Raw genomic sequence first — 12,279 nt, forward strand, 5'->3', positions numbered from 1 at the left:
TCCACACACCCTACCCTGAAGGAGTCCCAGAGTGGAAAGCCCTTGATGGGGGACCAGGAGACCCAGGTTCTAGTCCTGAATCTAGCTTGCTGGGTGGCTTTGAAAACATGCCATCTTACGATAAGAGCTGACATTTCTTGAGCCCTGACTGTGTGAGAGACACTGTTCCAAATGTGTGGCTCATTTGAAATCTAACAACCCTATAGGTAGGTGGGGAAACTGAGGCACAGAGATGTAAAGCTACTTGTCTAAGGGCACACAGCCAGCAAGTAGCGAGGCCGGAATCAAGGCCAGGCACAGCACTTCCTTTGAACACCGCAGAAAGACAGTGAGGTACTTGTCTCTGACTTTGTGCCTCAAACGTCATTCCGAAAAGCTTTGCCCAAGGAGGGGTTTGTTTCAGACCCTGGTCAGTCTCATCCAGCCCAGCCTAGGTCCCAAACCCTGCTTATCAGGAGGCCCCGAGTGGGCACAGCCCTCACGGGCAAACAAAACTCCAGAGACAGCAAATTCAGGACCAGAAGGTCAGACTGGGGTCTATGTGGCAGAAACTGCACGCTGAGAACCTGAGGGCTCGTGAGGACCCTTCTGAAAAAAATATGTGCTTAGCACTGGGAAGAGCATCAACTCCAGAACAGAGAACACTTCGTTGTCTGCAGCTGGAAATGGCCTCAGAAAATACTATCCACACTTCTGCGAGGTCCAGAAAAGTCGAGTGGCCAGCCAGAGGCCACGTGGCTTACTCAGGGCAGGGCCTGGGCGCCCTCGCCACTCCCCGCCACGGCCTTGTGTCTCTTTCAGCCCCACCACCCTTGAGGCGTTCCTTCCAGTTCCAGAGGATAGAGTGGCTCTAACTCAATCGGCATAACATCAAAAAGCCTCAATTAATGGGCATGTATTATTTTCTAAATAAACCATACTCGGATATGTAGAAACAAACGGGAGCATTTGATGAGAGAATCAAGTCATGCAGATTATGTAGCTCTGCCCCTCAGCTAATAAAGTGATATTTGTTTCATTCCTAGAGCTTGTGAAAACTATACCCTGCAGATACGTTGCTTCTTGGATGAAACATCTGTAGCTATCCCTGTCCGGGAACATGTGCACACATAGACAATCATGCACTCACACTAGGGCACAAGACATCTCTTCCAGACCATGCCTCAGTTTACCTTCCTAAGCTTCAGACCCAGCTAGTTCTTGGCCCCAGGCCCTGGGCAGTCGGGAGCCTCAGAGGTGGGGTCCCGGCCCACAACAGCCATCCCAGGTAGATCCTCCCCGCACATGAGATCTGGGATACAGGGGATCCCACGAGCCAAGGTTTCCGAGAGGGGGAAGGACCAGCATCTACTGAGCACCTACTGTGTGCCTGGGTACCTGATCTTTTGACATACATTACCTCTGTGCTCATCCCAGCTATACAAGGTGTGTTTTATTATTCCCACTTTACAGATCAGGAAACTGAGACTCACAAAGGGAACTGTTTTACCCAAGGCTGCCCATCTAGCAAGTAATAGAACTAAGGTTTTAACTGAGGCCTGCCTAGTATCAGAGTCCACGCATTTCCCACCACCAGGTGCCTTTCAAGCCAGAAGCAGCCCCCCTGGCAAGGTCTCCAGGGCTTCTGTGCCCCATCTCCATAACTGGTGCCATCTACCCCTCCATTCCCTGCCACAAACACACACCCCAGTCCCACCAAGGGCCACCCAGAAGAGAGGAAGTTTGCCAGTACAACTACCCGTGCAGCTGTGGGGGAGTGGGGAGACAACAGCCTGGACACGGCCAGAACGGGGCTCTCAGTCCAGTCCACACTTCCCCAGACTACAGCCCACCCTGGCAACGGCCACCCCTTCTGCCCAGCCCACTCCCGCAGCTCTTCCCCATCCCGTAGACGAGTGCCCATTGGGCTGTCCCATAGGGCCAGGAGGGACAGGGCTGGGAAGGCACCAGGAGAGGGGGCAGGGGAGGGGCTTAGAGGCACCAAAGTCACAGCGCCCGTACCTCCCTTTGGTCAACAGCACCTTCTCCCAACTCTTAGAAAGGACAGTAAGATCCATAGGGCACACATGCCTACCTCTCTGCAATGCCCCTTTACCATCTTCATTTCACCCACGGGGAAACTGAGGCTTGTCAGGATGAAGGACTTTCCCCACGACCTCTGAGCAGGGGTGGCCCTTCCTCCATCCACAGCAGCCTATCATCCCTGGAAGTCTAACTGCCCTCTGTCCCCCCTGCAGGGCTCCCCCACTGCCCACCTCAGTCCTCAGCACTGTAAGCTCATCTGAGGGAAGCCGGAAGACCTTAGAGAGATGAACTTGGCCAAAGCTCCCATTTTACAGATGTCAACATCAGCCCAGCAAACCACTGATGCATCCCGTGTGCAGGATGTTCCAGGCACCCTCAGTCTACTATTCAGACCCACACCTGCCCCAGAGCCCCACGCTCCACCCAAAGCCCCTCATCCCAGCCCCGTCTCCCACCCTTCCCCCCTCTGTCCCAAGTACACCTGGCTACCCAAGTCTGATGTCCCACGGTTGTCCTCAGACTGAGCTTGCCTAGGGCCTGGCCAGAACAGGGAAAGGGGCAGGAAAGGCCACATCTGGATCCGGGTCTAAAGCTCCCTCCCCCAAAACCAGTCATCACTCTCTTTGAGACGACGTGAACCTCAGCCAGGGATGGCTTCCCCGCCCTCCTGACCCCTGTGCATGCCTTCGCCCAGCCCAGACAGCCAAGTAGCCCCTCTAGGGAAGGGGTCTCCTGCCCCTGCCCTCACCCCTCTTGCAACTGCCGGGACTCTCCCAGCCCCCATCTCTCCCACGAGGCTTTTAACCTCATCATGTGCCCCCCCCCCCAGCCCTGCCTGCCCACACCTCAGCACCCTCACCTCAACCCATACCTTCCTCAACCGGGGAGGAGGACGAGGCAGGGGTTTCCTCCCCTGGGCAGGAGGGGAGGGGCGGCAGGGGTGTCCGTAAGGATGGGAGGCCTAGAGAGGAAGGGATGGCAGTGGGTAGAGGCTGAAAGTGAGTGGAGAAGGGACAGAAGTGATGGAATCCCAGCAGAATTCTTTGCAGCCAGGCTTTCCCAGGTTACATTTGCTAGGTCAGTGTCTCCTGTTCCCTGGGCCCCTAGCACAGCCACCTTCTCCAGTTTGGGCTGAGCAACCCAGGGGGTGAAGAATTTCCCCCCCCCCCCACCTCTCCCCAAGATGGCAGGGGGTGGGGGCGGCAGGCAGGAGAGGCCCCAAAAAGAAACAAACTTCTTGTTCTTTCTTCTACTTGCAGCTCCTGCACTCAAGTGGAGGCCAGAGAGGTAGAGAGGGGGGATGTGCCAACCACGAGAACCAGGGCCTAGGCCCTGTTGATGGGGAAGGACTACGGCTGAGGGCCTGCCCAAGTCAGTCTGTCCTTCTGTCAGTTAGAGGCAGAGAGGCCCTCCGCCTTCACCACCAACCTCCATTCCCCCCCAAAGACCCGACCACCACTGGCTCTCAGCGTAAGGATAAGACCGGGGGTGGGGGGTACAACCTCCTAGCTAAAGCAGCCAGACCTACCCAGAGCATGCAGGACAGACAGATCCACGTCATCTTTGGTGGGTCCCGTCGCTCAGGCCAAGCCCGGAGCCTGCACACGGCCCCCCTGAGCTCACAGCCTTCACGGAGCAGGCAGAAGGCAGCTCTGAGAATGAGGCCGCTGCTCCTCCAGCCAGCATCTGTCGGGCCTCTCGCCCTCCCTCCCTTCCTCCTCCTCCCCCCACTCCACCCCCTTGTCCCAGCCTCCAGTCTCCTCCCTCCTTCCAGGCTCCGCTGGTGGCTGGTGGCTGGTGGCTGGTGGCGTTGGGGGTCAGAAGCCCTGCTTTGCAGGGGGTGTGAAGGAGACAGGGCAAAGGGACAGCTACTGGAGACAGCCCCCCCACACTGGAGACAAGCCATCACCGTCCACCCTGCACTCCCCACACACACACCTCCAGACATACAACCCCGGTGAGCCACCAAAAATTCCTCCACCTTCTGATCTGATGCCGGTGGCCTGGAGTCTGCTGTCCTCACTGCGGAGCCCCCCTCCCCACCCCCAGACCACTGATGAACAGATAGACAGACACAGTCTGTATATCCTGGGGTTCCCTGGCCCCATCCCATCTCTGAGTACAGATGCACGTTCTCCTGCCCTGGGAACGCACATTTATTCGCACACACTCAGCCTTAACACAGGCCTTAACACAAGAGAAACCAGGCCAGAGACTGTGGGAGAATGGCCCTGCCTCCAGGCTGTGGATTTCATTCCAATTTTTTTCCTACTTCTTTTTTTTTTCCTTCTTTCTTTCTTTTCTCCAAACATCTGTCCCAGCCCTTCCTGCCCTTCCTAAAGGGAGCCCCGCTCCAGGCTCCTGCAAGAGTCTGTTTTTCTTGACTGTACCCTGGGCCAACATTTGGTTTGCATTTCCCCACTTCCTCCTCCACCTCCCTGGCTCCCCCTCCCTGGGCCCGGTTTTCACCTCCCACCATTCCACCCGCCTACTTCTCCCCCACAGTGTCCCCCTTCCTGGCCAGCCCTCCCCTCCCCCCACCTTAGCTCGGGGCAATAGTTTGGGGTCCAGAGAGGGGTAAAAAGTAGGGTACAGAATCTAAGTGTATTCCCAGGGAGCACTGCAGGCGAATCCAGCAAAATCTGCTCAGGCTCTCATTGTCTGGATCCACCACCCCCCCCCCCCCCCACCTTTCCCCCAAAGACTTTCCTCTTTGAGCTCTGGCCGAGGCTGGACCAAGTGAGAGTGGGTGGGGCTGGTGAATCACCCATTCTGCTTTTTGGAGCCTTCCAGGGGAGGGAAAGAGGGCTCAGCCCCACCCCCTTCTGAAGACACACACATCAGGACACAGAGTCCAACTCACATAAACACTCAAAATGCCGAGCACAGGGCCCCACCCAGAGCACTCTGAGACCATTTTCCTGGATTGAGTAACCTGGCAAAAAAGTCCTCTCGCTTGAGCTCCTACGCACATGCACAAGTGCGCTGTATACGGCCCCGGCCACATGTACAAAGGGTTACAAATTCCCGGCCTCGCTCCCCCCGCTCACCCAAGAGCATGCCCTTGCCACTCTCTGTCAGCACCACACACAGTGCATCCCCAGGGGTCAGTCTCTACAACCGGCCTCTCCCCTCAGCTGGACCTGCCCAGCAGGTATGTTGACTCCCAGCCCACAGTCCAGCCAAGACATTTACCTGGGAAACTCCAAAAAGAGAGGGAAACATTCACATTTCCTCTGGGGAAAGGCTGCCACACACAGAAACATGGGTTGTGCACTGCACAAGGGACTGACATTCTTATCGTTTGGTGTTCTAAGAAGTCAGGGGAGGACACTGAAGCAAGGTGTCTGATTCTGGTCCTTCCTGGAGCAGGTGCCTAAGTCTTTGTTCTGCTCAGGGGGATGGGGTGAGGAATCAGGAGTCCCTGCTCCTCCTGCTCCAAGTGCTTCTCCAGAGCTACTGAGCTGCAAAGGGTTTTGCCCCCACACTGCATGCCCTGCAGCGTCATAATACCCTTCAGCCCCCTCACCCCAGCCACCTCCCTACCAAGCCCGTTGGGGGCATCCACAGACAGACACTCCTGCAGACCCTCCCACCCTCTGCTGACCCAAGCGTAGGGGCAAGCAAGGAGGAGTGGTTTTCAGGAGGCCTCTCTGAGCGCCTGGAGCCCACCCACCCCCCCCCCAACCACCACCACCAGCCCTGCCAGCCTTCCCACCACTTCAAGGGCTCAGCCGGCCACGTCCTGACACCCCAGTACCCACGCCCACCCGTCCCCCCTGCCTGCTCCCACCGCCCTCTCCTGCTGGCGTCACTAGAAAATGTGCCTCCCAGCAGCTATCACAGAAGTTCTGAGAAATTACCTTGCAGCTTCCCAGAAATGCTGGAAAACAAAACTGAGGACCAAGTCACAGTGACAGCAATTTGTCTGCCTCCCACAAAGCCCAAAGGGGCCCTGCAGCCTCTAGGCCAGCGCCTTCCCCAGTCCTCCCCAGCTGGGACTAAAAACAGGTGGGAAGGGCCCTAGTGCCGCAGGTCCCCTTGGAAGAACCCTCCCCCAGAAGGCTCCCATCTCTCTTTTCCAAGCCTCTGGGGGTCTGTTCCTGTATCTTAACCTCTCACTGTTGGGAAGTCCTTCCTGCTACCTAACCACCATCCAGCCGGTTTACTGTTAAACTCTGCCACCTGAGGTGTCTTTAACTCTGCAACGACCCCCTGTTTGGGGCTCGTTACCCATTACTCATCCTGCACAGCCTGGCGCTCCCTCCCCCACCCACGCAAGGGGAGAGCTCCTTGGGCAAGGACACGTCCTGTGCTTTATATCCCCAGAGCCTGGCATACAGCAGGTACCAGACCTGATTAAAGAATGAATGAGTCAATCTGTCAATCAATGGGTCCTAACCTATTTTCCTACAGTTAGCATCTAACTTCCCGATCCTTCCCTCTCTCCCCCTCTGGCCCCCTTGAAAAGGCCTTGGGCAGTCCAGCCTGCACACCTTTGCACATGCCCATGATACCCACCTATCTTCAGTACCGTCTCTTCCTGCCACCCCCTCCCTTGCCTCTGAGCTCTCTCAGGCTGCAGACTCTCAGGAGGCCAGAACACTCGTGCTCAGTCTGGGGTTCCCCGCCTCGTGCTTGCACCAGGGTCTTGTCTGCAGCAGACATCAGGTACACGCCAGCGGGCCGGCTGGATTTTCCAGACTGGGATCCCAGAAGCCTCAGAACCTGCCACCGCCCTGTGCCACACCACCCCACCGCCTCCCCACTGCTGTGGCCTGGTTTGTGTTCCACTCGTCTCCCCCACCTGCACGCAGAGCACTTCCTGCTAGTGGGTCTCCAGATCCAGACCCAGCAGTCAACGGAAGAAACAGTTCTGCAGGTTCTAGGGCCGGCGCCAGTCAGAGGTGAACTGAGCTGACGCGGAGGGATGGGTGAGTGAGGGCAGGAATGAAGCTAAAAAGGGCTTTGTAAGCCTGACACTCTCCCAGCCTCAGTTGCCTCACCTGCAAAATGGCCGAGCCGATGACCTCCAAGGCCCCTTCCAGCTGCACCTTCTTTGATGCCACCAAGTTCCCTCCAATGCATTCCTCCTATCTCTCGACACTCATCCATCAAAAAGTTCTTCCTGTTGTCCAGCCCATCTCCGATGGTGGCACTGAACCTTTCCTCTGTCACCACCAGCACAGACGTGAAAGTCATAGACCATCGGAGGCGGAAAGACCCTCTGGCTCAGCTAGCAGCCACAGTCAGGGTGACTAGAAGGGTCACAGGCCAGAGCTCTCAGGGGCACTAGAGAAGGCAAAGAAGAGGGGTCTCTGGTGACCTCGAGACGGCAGCCCCAGCTAAAGGGGACACACGCTTCTCAGTGACAGCCACTGTGGCATCAGGGACGTGAGCCCATACCATCAGATCTTTTGATCTGCCGAGAGAGGCCCCAAATCTATATTATCGTATAAAGTCTTTTATACCAAATATGAACAAAAAAACAAATTTTACCACGCTGGCTTTTTTAAAGAAACCATTCTGTCAGTCAAACATATCCACTGGGAGAGTCTGGCCTTTGGGGCACAGCTGACCTCATCCAGCTTCCTTGGTTATCAGATGACAGCCCTGCAGTAGAGGGAGGTCACAGAGCCAGCGGGTCAGGAACAGAGCCCCCAACCTGTGCATCCCAGGCCCCACACGTTCTCCTAAGCAGCCTGCCTTCCGATCACTATCAGACCAGAGTCCAGCTTTCAGCTTCCTACCAATGCCACAGCCCACCGCCTTCCACGCAGGGGCCGCTCAAACCATGGCCTTCTTCCCAGCCGGTCCCAGAGGCCTCCCATCAAATAGGCAGGTGCACTGCCGGCTCTGGAATTCCTCTCTGACGTCCAACTGCAGATCCTAACACCAAAGCACTCGGCAACTGTATCTGTCGGCTTTCGTCCCCTCAGCCTCTGCCACGCCACCTCTGGTCCCGGGAAAGATCACTAGTGACTAACTCAGCCCTTCACTGTGGTATCGTATTTAAGACTCCTACCAGCTCTCATTTTACAGATGCAGAAGCTGAGGCACAGAAAGGTTCAGAGTCACACAGCTAGTGTGTGTGAGAATGGAGACCAGGGCGTCTGACTCAACATCTCATGAGAATTGAGAACTTTCCTGCCGCTCCTGTAGCAAGCAGTATGGTCACCCAGGGACGAGGGGTTGAGGTCCCATGTTGTGGTGACATGTGAGCTCTTTTGCCACCCCCTATCAAAGGGCTGGCGCTGCAGATCCACAAAGGGGGTCAGCTGCCCAGGTCTGGCTTGGGTGGGAGGTGCAGGGGGCAGGAAAGAGTGCTGCCGCACAGTTCAGGGTGAGACTGACGGGCTGGGCTCCCTTGTGGCTCTAGAAGAGGCAACAGGAAGAGAAAGGCCACAGTACCAGCAAGCCCTGGGGCCCGAGACCTGGGTGAGCACAGGGTCTGGCCCCTGCTGCCCAGAGAGCCTCCTTTCGGGTAAGCCATGATTCTTCACCCTGCTTCCCACCAGCACACACACACTTGGCCTTCGAGTTCTAGGGTGCTGGAGCCCTAGCATGTCTCCATGTACCACTACGCGGGATGTTCATCACACAAGGGTGCAGCCAAGGGGCGAGGTGGGGGCTGAAGTCCCATCCATACTCCAGTCACCAAGCCTGGCATGGGCCGCATCAGTCCGGAGCACGGGGCATCCATCCCAAAGCCCACCAAGGCACCCTGTGGGCTAGGGGAGGTCTTGCCTCTTGCCCCCATGACTACCACCCCTCTAGTATGAGATGCAGGTGGCCCCCTTGCATTCCAGAAATCTGGATGCTCCCTGAGACAAAAGGTGAGGTTCCAACCCGGCCCTGCCTGGGCCTCAGTTTCCCCAGCTGACATAGGAAAGGGCATCATTCACATCCCCTTCCCCTAACCTCCCCTCCACCAGCACCCTAGGTGGGGACAGAGTCTGGGCCCAATCCCAACAATTTTTAATAAAATCTCTCCCAGAGCTCTACTCAATGATCTTGATCTCTCCCCCAGCTCTAATTTCCTGCCTGACTCAGGCCCTCAAAGGCTAGCTGGAGGGAGGTGACTGCACCTGCTCAGCCAGCCCCTCACCCCCCACCTCACCACCAGTGCCCAGTTCTAATCCTGGCCCAGGAGGAGTTCAGGTCACTCTCTACCTCTGCAAATGAGGAGGGGGAATTGCTAAGCAGCCTGGGGTCCAACTGACCTGGTCCTGGGTGGCCATTGCCCGCTGCAGGCTGCCTTTTCCCAAATGTGAAAACCCAACTCCGCAGCATCTGAACTCAGAGCCCACTGGACCGTGGATGGTGCTCTGGTCCCGTGCTCCACAGCTGCAGCGGCTGCCTCCCAGCCAATCACTGGGGACAATGCATTTTGCTAGAAGATTTCAAAGCACACCTTGGGTGACTGGGGCGGAAGCCTGCTGGCACCTTTCCCCACTGCGGAGTGGCAGAGAGGGAAACTGAGGCCCAGAGGCAGCACCTGGGAGGAGGAGCTGAACATTCAATTCCATATGAGGGGGAGAATAGATACTGGGAGAAATCCCTCCATCCCCACATACCCCAGTTCTGGCCTGTCTGGAGGTCTACAAGGAAGGAGACCCCTGCTCGGAAAGGCACACTAATAATAAAGACAATATCCGTAATTTTTATGGAACACTACTATGTAGTGGGCACTTTGGTAAACACTTTAAACGTACTGCCCCATTTAACCTTCACAACGACTCACTGGGGTAGGTAGTTTCATCATCCCCATGTGACACGTGTGAAAACTCAGGTCCAGCCAGATTAAGCACCTTGCCCAAGGTCCACAGCTAGTAAATGGAAGAGCCAGAATTCAGAGCTAGGCAGACGGGCTCTGCAGCTGGCACTCTTAATTAACCAGAGTGGGGTACTGCACCCCTCTTCCCCAGTGTGACACAGGCCCTTCCGGTTTCTCAAAGGAATGCAGAACAGATCAGAAGATCAGTTTCCTGCCATAGGACCCCGAGTCCCTAAATTCCTTCCCCTCATTGGAAGCTTTGAAGGGCTCAAGTCATGCCCTGGGGATTCTCTCTGCCCCTCCAGGGGAGAATGTGAGGTTACAAGCGGTTTTCCAGTTCCCTACTCTGCTGGCCACCTATGCCCCCACCTCCACCCTTTCCCTACCCTCCCCCTTACACGTGCGCGCGCGCGCGCGCGCGCGCACACACACACACACACACACACACACACACACACACAGAGGCAAACACACCCTGAAGACATTGTCAAGGATCTTCTCTCCTCTGGGAGGATCCCAGGATGCTCAACTAGGACACACCCACCCATAGCACTGCATCCCTGCAGACCCTTCCACCCTCACTAACCCAGCTACTGCCTCCGGCCCCCATCCTCTCCCTGTCCTGTTCCCCGGTCCTTCCATCTACTGGGATAGCCCCTCTGAGTCCACCAGCCCCTCACACCCCACTTCCATGTCACTTGGCTCTCCCCCAGCCTTAACTCTGGCCCCTCCTCAGTCCGGTGGGGGAAAAGAGACGTTTCCAGGAACTAGTCCTCCCTTCCCACAGAAACTTAGGAGGGATGCTCAAACCCTTAGATAGGTTCCTCTGTGCCCAAATCCCCACTGCCTTCCCAAAGACTATCCTTCAGACTTCTGACCAAACTTAAGGTGCGCTTGGGGAGGGGCAGCCACTCCTCCTTCATGTATCCCTATTGCATGGGTAGGGGCCCCCCAGGAGTCCCCAAACTCTGACGAAAGCCAGGCTGACAATGGTCAAGACGGTGGTGTCCCTGAGGGTGGGAGGGTGATACACTGGCCCCCGAGCAGACCGCTTGCCCGGAGTGCCTGTCTGAGAGAGGGGTGCAGGGAGGGGACAGGTGCCAGGTGAGGCAGAGGACTTTTACCTGGCTGCGGAGGCAGAAGCGCAGGGGCAGGAGGCAGGAGAAGAGGTACTTGCCCCATCGGATCACGCAGGAGAAGCACCAGCTCAGCCGAGTCATGATGACCCCGAGGGTGGGCGCCACGGGCGGGCGAGAGGGTCTGGGCACGCGGACCCGCCGCTCGGGGCGCCGAGTTGGGGTGGGGCGAGGAGGCAGGCGAGAGCCCTGCCCCGGGGTCTCCCGGAACCTGAGCCCCGCAGGAGCAGCGCGAGTGTCCCGCCCCCTCTAGCGGGAGGAGCGGCCCCGACGTGGCTCCATCTCCCCGGAAGCCCCTGCGGGAGGCGCCGGCTGCTGCTGGGCGCTTCCACCCTCGGGGACTTCCTCCGGCGGCTCCCTCTCTCCTCCCCTCGGCGAGACGGCCTCGGCCCGCCTGCTTCTCGGGCGGGCTGGGGGGCGGGCGCAAGCACCCCGGCAACTTGGGAGGCTCGCGGGGCCGCGCGGGAGAGGCGGGTCGGACCCGGCAGAGGCGGTGCCAGGCGCCCGGCGTCCACCTGCGAGGAAGGCACAGCGGCGCTGGGAGGCTGAGCGGCGGCGGCGGCATTGTGCTCCGAGCTGCAGTGAGTGTGCGAGCCAGCGTGCGTGTGTGGATTCCCTCCAGACCTCACTCAATTCCCATATTGCTCCCCAGAGCATAATGTGATTAACTTAAACGGAGGCCACCGGCTTCCAGCACAAGCAGAAACATCCTCAAGCTGGGGCGTGCACATGGGGACGCTGAACACAACCTGAACCACCTGTCCCAACTCACCACCAACCCCTGACCCTGGCCACACCCAGACTCCTCTACCTGGATCTCTCTCCAGCCAAGTCAGGGAGGGAGGGAGCTCTGAGCATCCAGAACCCGCACAGGTTGGAAGGAACCCTACCTGGGAGGCTGAACCAGCTCAGACGAATGAGAGTTGGACAGGCTGCCTCTGGCTATGGCCGAGCCTCCTGCTCAGGGTTCATGGCACTCCACTCCCCATCTTCACTTTCTGTCCTGCCCCGTGGCTGCCACTAGAGCCGGGACCCACCTCTGCCTCTGCTGTGCTCAGATGATGTGAACCGAGGATGGGTCCTCGCAGGAATATTGTTTGGGGTAACCATACTGTGACCGTGGAACGAGGAAGAGGGAAGAAGAGAGAAGTGAGGGGGAGGTGCAGGAGAGAGGGAGAGAGAAACAGAGACACAAAGGCAAAGACAGACACACTGGAGACCCACTGCCAGACCACAGAGAGGTGGACAGGCAGCCATGAGCTTTGCCCCTCTTTCTGTTGCTGCAGAGAACCGGGAAGGCAGCCAGCCAGCCAAGCCCAGAGAGAAAAGGGGCGGGGGAGC

The 12,279-nt window shown here is 57.6% G+C and overlaps 1 protein-coding gene across 8 annotated transcripts in view; it reads right to left on the reverse strand.

The window, feature by feature from the left end:
* Window positions 1–11,292, reverse strand: part of TNS1 (tensin 1) — a 200,037-nt gene extending 188,745 nt beyond the window's left edge. For 6 of the 8 annotated variants that reach the window (XM_045481190.1, XM_045481189.1, XM_045481188.1 and 3 more), the window contains exon 1: window positions 3,554–3,711. In XM_045481190.1, coding sequence (XP_045337146.1) covers window positions 3,554–3,586 — 33 coding nt within the window. In that variant the 5' untranslated portion in view covers window positions 3,587–3,711. Of the gene's footprint in view, window positions 1–3,553; window positions 3,740–10,926 lie in introns of those variants that run through there. The other 2 variants (XM_045481192.1, XM_045481191.1) reach the window with 2 other exon arrangements.
* Window positions 11,293–12,279: the final 987 nt, after the last annotated feature.

The sequence above is a fragment of the Leopardus geoffroyi genome, chromosome C1, assembly GCF_018350155.1.
Source record: "Leopardus geoffroyi isolate Oge1 chromosome C1, O.geoffroyi_Oge1_pat1.0, whole genome shotgun sequence".
Classification (NCBI taxonomy): domain Eukaryota; kingdom Metazoa; phylum Chordata; class Mammalia; order Carnivora; family Felidae; genus Leopardus; species Leopardus geoffroyi.